This window comes from Eublepharis macularius, chromosome 14 (genome assembly GCF_028583425.1).
Source record: "Eublepharis macularius isolate TG4126 chromosome 14, MPM_Emac_v1.0, whole genome shotgun sequence".
Taxonomy (NCBI): Eukaryota; Metazoa; Chordata; class Lepidosauria; order Squamata; family Eublepharidae; genus Eublepharis; species Eublepharis macularius.
This window is the reverse complement of record NC_072803.1, coordinates 57229381-57242472: the sequence shown is the minus strand read 5'-3', so window position 1 is coordinate 57242472 and position 13092 is coordinate 57229381. Positions and strand designations below refer to the sequence as shown.

Below are 13092 nucleotides of genomic sequence, written 5' to 3'. Positions count from 1 at the left end.
TCTTCAGACTAGAAGAGACGGGCTGACTCAGGCCAGCCGGTGAGCTTTATGGTTGACTAAGGATTTGAGCCTGGGTCACCTGGTATGATATGCTGACCATTATGCCACACTGGCTTTCAGAAACAAGATCGATGCCTAGCCATGGCTAGACTACATGTGGCCATGATTGTCTTATTGCATTATTTTCTGTCTTTTGTTGCATTTTTTTTGTAATCCTTCTTGAGTCTCAGGAAGAAAGGCAAACTATAATTTAAGTAAGTAAATAAATGGAGTGGAGTGGAGAGTGCCGTCAATCAGAGCTGATTTATGGTGACCCCTGGTGAGGTTTTCATGGCAAGAGACTAACAGAGGTGGTTTGCCATTGCCTGCCTCTGCAGCTCTGGCCTTCATTGGAGGTTTCCTATCCAATTACTAACTAAGGAAGTAAATAAATACCAGTAAATATAATCAGAAGGCAGATCAGAAGGCAGATCACAAAGTTAAAAACCATGAAAACATAAAGCAATCATTAAAATTAACAAATCTTTAAAAACCCAACCAGATCATAAACACAGTATAAAATATTTACTATCCTAAACTGATATTCCTAAAATAGTCCTCAGGCTTGAAACAGATGGTGAAAACAAATGGAAAGGAATGTACAATAGAGAATTGTAGCCATGTGGGTGCAGCCCTGAATATCTAGCCAGCCTAGTGCAGCATTCTTGGAAAGAATTTCCGACAAATACTAGATAGTGCAGCAGAAATTGACCAGTGATCCAGTGGAAGGCCACTCTCTACCTTCTGCCCACTTCTGCAATAAAATCACAATATTAGGGTTGGCCATTTGACCAGACAAAGAATTCCTGGTTCATTGACCAGTTAAAAATTGGCCAAGATTTTTAAAAGCATTAAATTTATTAGAACGAAACAAATAGATAGTTTAACTGTAAATGTGACTGAGAGCCAGCATGGTATACTGGTTGGGTTCAAATACCTCCTCAACCATGAAGCCCACTGGGGTGGCCTTTGGTTAGGCTGTCGCTGATTCTGCACACCTTGGATAATGCACTTTCAATGCACATTATCAGTCATTTGAGGTGGATTTTTTGTTCCGCACACAAAAAAATCCGTTCCAAATGATCTGTAAAGAGGATTGGAAGTGCATTATCCAATGTGTGCAGAATCACTTTCTGTCTCTGTCATGCTATCTCCCTCTGTCTCTGTCTCTCTCTCACTCACTCACACACACACACACACTCAAACCTACCTGCCAGGGTTGTTGCGGGGATAAAAGTGAAAGGGAGAACTGTGAATGCCACTCTGAGCTTGGAGAAGGGATAGTATGAAAATGTATTATGTAGATATATACCTAAGCGAAGTACAGAAACAAATTAGCTAACTGTTATTGACACACAATGAAATGCTATGTTTTAATACAAATATAAATTACTGTAATTTGTAATTATGTTAGGGGAAGGATCTATGCATGAAAAGGATTCACTTGTCTTTTACCCTGGAATACCAGAATCCAGCTACTTTTCTTGGTCAAACCTGACCACAGTGATTCATGCAACAGTCACTTCCAGGTTAGACTGCTGTAATTCGCTCTATGCAGGGCTGCCCTTGAAGATGCTTCAGAAGCTGCAGGTCATCTAGAATGCAGCTGCTAGACTTTTGACCGCTTCATCGTGGTCTACCCTTATGCAGCCAATTTTACAGCCACTGCATGGCTTCCAGTTGGTTTCCAGATCAAATCGAAGGTGCTAGTTTTAACGTTTAAAGCCCTACATGACCTGAGACCATCATAGCTGAAGGACCAGCTCTCCTGGCATGATCACTCATGAAGTCTGCGTTCTTTATCTTACGGCTTACTGGTGGTACCCGGCCCCTGAGTGCCTCGTCTGTCTTCCACTAGATGAAGGGCTTTCTCTGGGGTGTCCCCCTCCTGTTGGAATGTTCCGTCTGACCATATGCATGCCCTTCGGGACCTTATCTAAGTTCTGCAGGGCTTGCAAGGTGGTACTATTTCAGCAGGCTTTTAACCAGCCATGATTAATATGGAATCTTTGTCACCTGGTTGCTGTTTTACTACTAACTATAGTTCTGGGACCACCTAATTGCAGGGTTGTGGTCACATGGCTGGTGGCCCCACCCCCTGATCTCCAGACAGAGGGGAGTTTAGATTGACCTCCGCGCTGTGGTGCGGAGGGCAATCTAAACTCCCCTCTGTCTGGAGATCAGGGGGTGGGGCCACCAGCCATGTGACCATTTTCAAGAGGTTCTGGAACTCCATTCCACTGCGTTCCAGCAGAAAAAAAGCCCTGCATGTTTATATATACATATAATATTTATTGTTGTTTTAATTGTTTTTAATTGTCTTCACTTCTTATAAACGGCTTCAGGCTTCATTTTGGGGAGAGGTGGTATAAAAATCTAATAAATAGTTTCAAAGCAAAAAAAAATCATCTCTCTTGCTAGATTGAGAAGTTGCGTTGTATATCAGAGGCGCATTCAGTTGTGAATCCAAATGCAGATGAAGGCTGTATGCAGTGTGTGGTTCTTATTCAACTGTGTATGTAAAGTGCCATCAGGTTATAGCTGATTTATGGTCAAGAGGTCAAGAGGTTTTCAAGGCAGGAGCTGAACAGAAGTGGTTTGCCATTGCATGCCTGTCTGTAGGGACCCTGGCTTTTCTTGGTGCTCTCTCATCACAGTACTAACAAAGGCTGAGCCTACTTAGCTTCTGAGATTTCAAATATCAAAGAAGAAACCTCGAAGGTCAAAAGGAATAAATGGTCCACAGCAATGGTCTGTCGGATTCTTTCCTGGAGATGAAAACCTTGGTGTTGCAGTGATTTATGTATAATTAAGAGCCTTTGATGAAGAATTTGCCAAAATGGAATAACAAGCTGGCAGTACCCGTCAGGCTCTTGAGCTCATTCTTAGCTATCTACTATAACCATTGGACTGTATTGTCCTTTGAAGAAAACTCCATTTGAACACCTATAAAGGAACAAGCAAATAGAATTATATCACGGAGTACATCCCTGGAAGACTTGCATTATTGTCGTAGAATGGAACTTTACCAGTTGGACTCTTGATTGTATTTGTACATCATTGTATATTTGGATATTTATTGCATATTTATGGGATGATCTGTTGATATTTCTGTGTATTAATTATTAGAAATTGCATGTTGACTTTTTAGCACTTTGCACTTTGAAATTCAAAAATACATTTAAAAATTTAAAAATTCTTAATGTCAATTTATTCCTTTTGACCGTCGAGGTTTCTCCTTTGATATTGGTTGTTTCTGACTCGGAGGAGCCCTCTTGTCTACTCTTAGCTTCTGAGATTTGACAAGATCCAACTAGCCAGGGCCATCAGTCAACTAGTTGCTCATTAATGTCTTGTTTATGAGTGACTGGAACTCAACTGGAACCAGTCTGTCTTCCACTAAAACAACTCTGCTGTTCTCCGGGATGTGATGAAGGTTAATTTCTAAAGAGGCTGGAGATGGGGTCAGAAATCCACCCTCAGACCTGCACATTCCTGTCTTTGGGAGTTGGTTCTTGTTAAACCAGTGATGATAGTCAGTCATTCTGTGCATGCTCAGAGGCACAGTCGTTGTTACTGCTGCTTCATGTGAATCCGCTTTTGCATTAAAAAGTAACTCAGACTCAAGTTGTAAAGTCTCCTTCCTATTGCAGTAACTCTATTTTAATCTATTTTAATCTTCCCCGTCTCTCTTTCTGTTCTCTCCAGTGAGGATTACAAAAAGTATTTCCCCACCCGGGACTTGCAGGTTTATTCCGTGCGCCCCCTCTTGGCTTACCCCACTCACTACACTGGAGAAGACAAGTGGATGAGCGACACAGAGACCTCCACCATCTGGGACGATGACTCGCGCAAGACCGACTGGAGTGGCTCGCAGAAGACGCTGAAAGATTCCCGTGTCACCAGCGGCACAAGTGGCCACTCCTTTCATGGATCCTCCAGGGATGAGCTATAACATCTGCCCAGTAAGTTAGGCTTGAAAAATAGCTGTACAGCGGACGTGAAGCCACTCTGGTGCGCACCGCCAGCGCCAGGGTTTCTGGTGCCTGCGGTCACCATCCTGTGCGCGCAGTGCGTGTGCGCCCCCAGACTGTGTGATGACGTCATCACGTGATGACGTCATCACACAGCAAAGCTGGGCCCATTGGCCGGCAGGTGGTTGGGATGGTGCAAGGAGGCTGCCTGCACTCCGCACGCCACCCCGGCCGCCTACCGTGCCTGGCCCGCAGCTGCTGCGCCCAGCCGGGGGCATCTGGCAGTGGCGGCGCAGGGCTGGTCGGCTGCAGCAGCAGCTGCAGGCCAGGCACGCCAGCTCTATGGCGCGCGCCTCCGCCCCCGGCAACCCCTCCAGTGCCCCCTCTGGCCCCGCGGTGCCTGCCTCACTGCCTCAATGGTGGCGCTGGCCCTGCTGGTGCAGGCACTTGGCTACAGGAAGCCTCTCTTAGGCCGTTTTCACACGCACCCCTGGAGATTGCGCAAACTGACAGCATGAAGTGTCTTCCTAGCATGATTGCCCTGCACGATCCCCTTTAATGGACCGATGAGCCAGAAAAAGGGCCATTAAACGGGATTGTGCCAGGAAATCACGCTAGGAAGACGCTTTTATGCCGTGAGTTTCACGCGATCTTCTGGGTGCATGGCCGTGTGAAAACAGCCTTAGAGTTCATTGCTCTGTTGATGTATGTTTCATTTTGGTTTATGTTTGTCTATCCTGCTTTTTAAAAGCTGCTTTATATGTTTACATGCAGAGCATGAGGATTTGAGGAGAGGGAGGAGAGCACAAGGGAGAAGATTTTGTAACTAGGGCTCTGTGCAAATGTAACAAAACAGGAATAGAGAAATGCATGTGATCAGCGCTGCATTTGGGCTTCCTTGGTGCAAAATTGTTAGTACAGAATACAAACAGTCCGGTAAGCAGTGCTTGGTATATTTTGAATATGCCAGAAAAGTTCGTTTTTCTATAAGCCTGTACCACACAAGTGTGGGGTTTTCATTGTTCTGGCCTGATCTTATGCATACAGGAGTGGTAGAATCTTGAAGAGGCAATAGCTCTTCTTCAGGTTGGGGAAATGCCATTTCTGAGTGCTGCCAAAGTTTAAAAAAAGAAAACGACAGGAAAAAATTTCTTGCGCGTAGAAGTCTAGCACATCAGGAAAGAAAGTCAAACCCAGCCTGTTTCCTGCCATGCTGGTTATTTGCTTGTAAGAAACTTGTTACTTAAAACAGTGTCCAAAGTATGATTTATCCCAATATGCACTCTTACCCATCTTACCACCTCATTTGGTTAGTATTCTACTTCACAGGGTGGTATTTCTGTTTAGCCATTGTGGCAAGATGGAACCTCCATGTTCAGAGGCAGTATACCTCCAAACACAAGTTGTGGGGGGCAATGGGAGGAAGGGAGGCTTTGGCCTCTGCACCTGCTTGTGAGGCTTTCTGGGGCATCTGGTTGGCCTCTGTGGAAAAGAAGATGCTGGATTAAATGGATGGATCTGATTCGGCAGGCTCTTCTAACATTTGTATGCTGCATGCGTAGACCAAACCATAGACTTGTTGTCTGTTTTAGTCCTCACAACAGAGAGAGAGAGAGTTACGGCCAAAATGCTCTGATAAAAAGAAAAACACCACCGTATCTACTTACACTTTTTACTCTCCATTCAAATATTTCAACCCAAATCATTAGAATGTATAGCGACTTATCCATCTTTTCTCCATATGCAAGCCATACTTTTCCAAATCCACAATCATAAAAGGATCACCCGTATTGTTATACTTCAGTAAGTATAATACTATTAGTCAGTCCGCTAATATATCTTTTTCTTGTAAGAGAAATTCCTCATTCCAGACACCATCTGACGAGAGACCTGGTTTGTTGTTGCCTCACTTCCCGCTACTTTCTCAAGAATGCATTTGTAACTCCTTTCGTGTGAATACAGGTGTCGGGTCCTACAGTTGTATCATCCACGGGCTTCTTTCAAATTTGAAAGAAACATATTCTTGAGAAAGTTAGATAGTTACGGTGGTGTTTTTTCGTTTCATCAGAGTCTGTTTTAGCCCTGACAGGATCCGTATCTCTGGACAGAGTGCAGGCCCTGAAAGAACTTGATCTGGGAACAGACAAAATTGAACCAGAGATCAGCTTGAACTTGGTCAAGATCTTGATGCAAACGCCTTAGGGAGTCAGGCAGATAACATGAGCTTGCAGGCACCGGGTATGTTTCCTTGGAGGTCCCCTGTTTTTCTGACATTCTCCTCCCTAGAGTTGTGCTCATTTCTCTAGGGCTGAACAGTCAGCATTTGGCAGGATGAGAGACTCTCTCGAGGATATTTGCTCAGGCTCAGCTTTGCTACAAGAGTTTTCCAAATAGGCCATGGCAGGAAATTTTAGAGAAACTACTTGGATTCCAGAGTAAACAAGCCATCCCCTTTTGTCTGCAGACGAGTGCTGAGCCGGAAAGGCTTCGATCTTCTTCTGTTCACCATCTGGTTTGTGGGGGGGGGTGGGACGGGTTACTTTCTTTTTTTAAAGCTTTTGTTGATGGTGTGGGCAGGCGATCCAGAGGGAGGAGATGAAGTGACATGTCTGTGGCCTGGAGTCCGCTTGCTTTTCACTCACTGTGCCAGTAATAAAACCAGGGAATAATAGGAACCATGTAACCCGGCACAAAGCCACTCAGGGAAAATGGCTGTAAACTTTACAGTTTCCTGTAAGCAAGCCTCTTCCATGTAGGAAATTGCACAAAACTCATGCAACTCAAATAACATGGGGCATGAAGATTCTGAAACTCCATGCCTCAGTGAAGAGGCATGCTTTGCTCCACTACTTTCTGCTTTTAGGCACGAAATTTCAGTGATTCTTCTGCACTTACAGAGGAAAGGCCAGAGGTGGTCTTGTGTCTGTTGCTATCAGGGCCGTATTATTCATAAGGCTGACTTGACTGAAGCCCAGGGGCCCTGCAAGGTCTAGGGGCCCATCAATTTTTTTGCTGAGGCACATTCCCATATAAATTACAATTAACTGATTCTCTTACATAACCTCTATTAATAAGATAATTAACTGCTTCCTTATTGAAGTGAAAACAAATTGCCTTTTATATTAAAACAATTATCCATAAATTATATATATTTTTCATATATAATAAACATTTTATTCACTTCAAAATATTACAGTGTTGAACAATTATACCCCAAAGTGTGCTGGCCTGAAGAGTACTACTCGTGCAATAAAAATATTTTAAAAATTGTGAATAGGAGACCCTCATAATGGATATAGGGCTATGTACTGCTGTCTAGTACCTACCATTTCCAGGGGTGTAGTGGGGTGAAAGACTGAAGTGCCAGAGGGGGCCTGAAATACTTGAAAGGCTAGGGGCCTGGCCATGGGTTAAGATGGCCCTGCTCACTATTTTTAACTTCCTCCTCCTCCAAGGAATTCAGAGCAGCATACGCAGTTCTGCCTGTCTCCATTTTATCCTCCCGCTGTCAGGCTTCTTTGATTTCTATGATGGCTTATCCTTGTGTATATATTTTGTTTTTAACTCGTTTTGCTTTTTGGTCTTTGTTTTTGTGCCATTTTGTAGTATGGTTAGGTGTAGACCGCTTAAGAGGGGAGGGGGGAACAGAACATAAAATGTTTTTATAAACAGCTTCTGCTGATAACTCCCGGTTGTCAAATTATTTTATCTTCCTAAATGACATTCGTATCTGTCTTCCTTTCCAGGGTCCCCTCTCTGTTCCACAGATGTGGAAGAGAAAAAAGTTCTAGGTGTGATATTTTCCCCTCTTTCTCCCCTTGAGGAATACTGCATGCTTGAACAAGAAAGGTACTGTTTTGAGAATTTGCATCAAAGACCTGCTTGCACATTCCCGACACCGTTGGAATCGCGTTCACTGGCCCAACAAAGCAGAACTTCTCTGTCATTGTCTCCTAGACCTTCAGCTTCCTTCACAAATAGGCTGGACGGTTCAGATTGCCCTTCGAGATCTCTGGGTGACATTTTTCCTATGTGGGACTTGGGACTCCTGTTTTGGTGCAGCCTGCCTGGATGTGGACTGTTTTGTACAAGTGTTTACTCTGAAAACAATCTGTTTGGATATCTTAAAACCCTGGTTTTGGATGGATTATTTGAACAGCCTCTCTGCAACAGAAGGGGGATTTCTGCTCTGTTTATGTTGTCTTGTCTTGGACAGTGCTTTCTTAATACGCCAGCTGGGAGTACTCAAACCGCCTCCGTGTCCCACTTGTGGTTTCAGACGAGTTCCTCCAAAGGACAATTCAGGGTGGAGGAAAAAAATAAGACTTTCCCTAAACCATTTTCACCTCACATTCTGTGTGGTCCTAGCCTAGAGTCAGTATGCTAGACCTTGGTTGTATTTTATTTAATTTAACTGAACTGAGAAAACTAAATTGCAGATCAAACCAGCACTCTTATTTAAATTCACAGAAGGATGTGTTTACTGCAGTTATGTTCTCCTCTCTAATGTTATGGTTGACAGCTAGAGGAATGTGTGTGCCTTTAACTGCTGCCATGTGACATTTCACTGCATTCTTCATGTAGGAAAAAGGATACGGAGATGAGTTTCTGCTAGGGACAGAGCAACTCAAGGCAAAGGAGCCATCGGTGGGGGGGTAACAACTGTGTATTTTGCGTGCAAAGATTTCTGTAGAATTCTTGACCCTGGGAACATTGTGGGTGCTGAAGGTCAGGACTTGCGGGGGGGGCAGAACGTTCTGACCGGAAAATTTTCAGTGGTGCTATCTCAATAAATTCAGCAAATGGGCTTCAGTTTTTAATTAATTTGCACGTTTCTTTCAGTTGTCTGTTACTTTAAATATCGTGTTTCTTTTCCTTTTGCAAAGGAATGGAGAGATGAGATTTGTATAACGGGGGTGAGCTGTAGGTTTACTAAAGGCTGTGCTAAATGGAAAAGCCTCTCTCTAGTCCCATTTCACCAGTGATCCAGTTTGATGTAGCGGTTAAGAGGGGCAGGACTCTCATCTGGAGAACTGGGTTTGATTCCCCACTTCTCCACTTGAAGCCAGCTGGGTGACCTTGGGCCAGTCACAGTTCTCTGGAGCTCTCTCAACCCCACCCACCTGACAGGGTGATTGTTGTGAGGTTAATAACAACAGGTGGCAATGCTCTCCCCAGCCTTTACTCAGCTGGGATCAGGAGCAGAGAAGGGGCAATGCCCTCCCACCGCCTTCACCCAGCAGGGATCAGGAGTGGAGACAGTGGAAATGTCCCCCCCTCCCGGCTTCACCCAGCGGGGATCAGGAGCAGAGCAGGTGGCAATGCCTACACTCCACCTTCACCCAGATGGGATGAGAAGCAAAGCAGGTGGCAATGCCTGCCTGCTGCCTTCATCCATCTGAGATCGAGTGCAGAGCAGGTGGCACTGCCTGCCTGCCCTTTACCCAACCGGGATCAAACACGGAGCAGGGGGCAACAACAGCCCTCTGCCTTCACCCAGCTGGGATCAGGAGTGGAGCAGGTGGCAATGACCCTCCCCTCTTCACCCGGCTGGGATCAGGAGCAGAGCAGGTGGAAATGCCCATGCTCCCTTCAACTAGCTGAGAACAGGAGTGGAGCAGGTGGAAATGTCAACCCAACTTCACCCAGCTGGGATCAAGAGTGGAGCAAGTGGCAATGCCCACCCACCCCTTCACGCAGCTGGGATCAGGTGCGAAGCAGGCGGCAATGCCCATTCCTATTCACTTGGCTGGAATCAGGCACAGAGCAGGAGGCAATGCCCACCCACCCCCTTCACCCATCTGGGATTAGGAATGCTTCAGGTGACAATGCCCGCCTCACCTTCATCCAGCTGGGATCACGCGTGGAGCAGCTGGCAATGCCCATTCCCCCCTTCATGTGGCTGGGATCAATCACAGAACAGGTGGCAATGCCCACCCCCTGCCTTCAGCCCAATGCCTTCCCCCTTTACCCAGCCAGGATCAGGAGCAGACCAGGCGGCAATGCACACCCCCAGCCTTCACTTGGCTGGGATCAGGAGCAGAGCAGCTGGAAATGTCCGCCCTTCCTTCACCCAGCTGGGATCAAGAGTGGAGCAGGAGGCAATGCTCCATCAGTGATGGAGGAGGAGGGATGAAGGAATGCCCGCCCGCCTGGCCTCTCCTTTCTAGATCCCATTTTATTTTTTCCCACAATGGGCTTTGTTACTAGTATAATAATAATAACATTCGATTCGACCCTTCAGGACAACTTAACACCCACTTAGAGTGGTTTACAAAGTATGTCACTATTATCCCCACAACAAAACACCCTGTGAGGTGGGTGGGGCTGAGAGAGCTCCAAGAAGCTGTGACTGACCCAAGGTCACCCAACCGGCTTCAAGCAGAGGAGTGGGGAATCAAACCCGGCTCTCCAGATTAGAGTCCCGCACTCTTAACCACGACACCAAACTGGCTCTATGACTTTAAGAGGTGCATAGAAAAGAAAATTTGACCAGATGCAGATACTGCTTCTGAGCTGCAACACCAGGAAAAGATTATCTAGCAGAATTTTCCCATCAATTCATTTTTAAAATAATGTACAGGAGCTTGCTCAGAGTCTGGTCTTACCTCTTACACCTATTTTGCTTCTCCTGCTAGTTCTAATTAATCATCCTCAAAGGGATTGTGGCTCAGTGGTGTGTGTGTGGTGCCCTCAAGTCATAGCTGACTTATGGCGACCCCTGGTGGAGTTTTCATGGCAAGAGACTATCTGAGGTGGTTTACCATTGCCTGCTTCTGCAACCCTAGTCTTCACTGGAGGTCTCCCATCCAAATACTAACCAAGGCAGACCCTGCTTAGCTTCTGAAATCTGATGAGATCAGGCTCACCTGGGCCATCCAGGTTAGGGCAGCTCAGAGGTACACTAAACAAAAAGGATCTCAGCTAGCAGGCATCGGGGAAAGCTGCTCTTTTGAAGATCCTCTGGCAGTCAGCAGAGATGATCTCAGTTGGTCTAAGGCAGCTTCTAATGTTCAGAGCCTGGTAAGCATCACGACTTGGTTTCTAAGAGCAAATTCAGGAGGACGGAACACACAGTGGATATTGGGGAGCATATTGCAGGAGTGGTCACCGTACTTTAACACCCTCCATTTTGGGCTGCCCTTGAAGACAGTGCGGACATTGCAGCTGGTTCAGAATGCAGCAGCCTGATTATGTTAGGAGCTAGCCAACGGGAACTTATCTCACCTCTCTTAACGTGCCTACAATGGCCACCAGTTTATTTCAGAGATCAGTTCACAGTGCTGGTAGAAAGCCCTTCATGGCCTAGGTCCCATATATCTAAAGGACCTTCTCTTCCCATGGATTCCTCTGTTACTGCTATTGCCTTCACTTTCTGGGTGTTCCAGGCAGCGCCAGCTGGCACTGACGAGGGCTGGTGCTTTCTCTGTGCTCACTTCCACTTTGTGGAATAGGCTTCCCATGCGGGGGGCTGCCTTTGGCAACTTTCGGGAGGCACTGTAAGACTGTTTTATTCACTGCTTTAAATCGCAGGCATTTTATTAGGTTGGCGAAGGGAAATTGGGATATTGTTGGTGATGTTTTAATTATTATTATTGTTATAATAACAATAATATTATTGTTTAGTGCAATAGTTAAGAGTGTGGGATTCTACTCTAGAGTGGGGATAATAATAGCATACTTTGTAAACCACTCTGACTGGGTGTTACGTCATCCTGAAGGGCGGTATATAAATCAAATGTTATTATTAAAATGTTATTATAGGTACCCCATCAGCTCCCACATCTGGCTACTCTGGAAGGAAAAGAGGAGCTCATTTCAAAATGCTGAGCTTGAGCTGGTGAAATGAATGTATATTTGAGTTTGCCCTGTCTACTAACCACTCACTGATATACAGTAAGAAATTCTGTGTGGGCTATGAGTTCTTACTTTAGGTTTAGTTTCAGATGAAATAGTTCCTCTGTGAAGACTGGTGGTTCAGCCTCTCTGTCTAAAGGCTGTACCAGCTGAATTAAGCACATTTTGAATCAGTTCCTCCTTGGGGCAGAGAGGCAGAGAGTTTTAAACACCTCTACTTCTGTTAGACGTACAAACAATCGAATAGCTCCTCTCTTCTACCAACTGTTATTTCAAACATGGTATTTAGTTTGCAAAACAAGCCCTCAGATTGCCACAAGGCAGTGGTTGTCAAACTGTGGATCAGAACCCAAAAGTGGGTCAGGACTCTCTTGCATGTGGGTTGCAAGGCCAGGAGGCAGGAGGGAAAACAGGTGGAGTTTGGAGATGTGACTCTCGGAAGCTCAATGGTCCGTTCGGGTTTTCTCTGCATAGTTTGCACAATGGCCATGCACCGTGGCCAAGGCTTGCTGTGCAGGAATGCAATTTATTTATAAATATTAAAAACGGAAAAAGAAAACATACACTCGTTCTGTGATTGATGTCGTATTCTTGCATTTCGTGTTGAAGAGGGGGGCAAGTAATGTGGAGTTCCTTGCAAGTGAGTCCCAAAAGGCATAGTTTCATAGCAAGGGAGATGGAAGTGGCCCCTGCTTCAAAAAGTTTTAAGAACCACGCCCCTAAGTGATCACATGGTGTAGTGGTTAACATGTCGGATTAGGATCTTGAACGCCCAGGTTTGAATCCCCGCTCTGTTGCTCACTGGGTGACTTGGGGGCAGTCTTAGCCTGTCTTCCCTGACAGCGTTGTTGTGATGATAAAATGGAGAAGGGGTGTGCGTTGTAAGCCACTTTGGGTCCCCATTGAGGAGAAAAGTGGGGTATAAATGAACTCAACAAATCAAGCAGTCTCTGTTTCTTAGCAAACTGGATGGTTCTTCCGCACTGTTTTGGTTATCCTGGTTTCCTTTATCCAGAGGGCTTTGATCTCGCGTGATATAATCCAGGGACTGGACAGAGGCCTCTGTCACAGAGCCAAGCCACAAGTGACGCCTGACACAGGTTGGACACTAGTCAGCTTCCCTCAAGTTTTGATGGGAAATGTAGGCATCCTGGTCTTGCAGCTGTAATGGAGAGCCAAGCTGTAAAACCAGGGCGCCTACATTTCCCATCAAAACTTGAGG

General features: G+C 45.5%; 1 protein-coding gene across 2 annotated transcripts in view; it reads left to right on the top strand.

Annotated features, from left to right (window-relative positions):
• The window catches only part of CERCAM (cerebral endothelial cell adhesion molecule), a 32275-nt gene extending 23530 nt beyond the window's left edge, over positions 1-8745 (top strand). For both annotated transcript variants that reach the window (XM_054997814.1, XM_054997813.1), the window contains 2 exons: positions 3748-4004; positions 7760-8745. In XM_054997814.1, the coding sequence (XP_054853789.1) occupies positions 3748-3994 (247 nt within the window). In that variant the 3' untranslated portion in view covers positions 3995-4004; positions 7760-8745. The remainder of the gene's footprint in view (positions 1-3747; positions 4005-7759) is intronic.
• The last annotated feature ends 4347 nt before the right edge of the window (positions 8746-13092 follow it).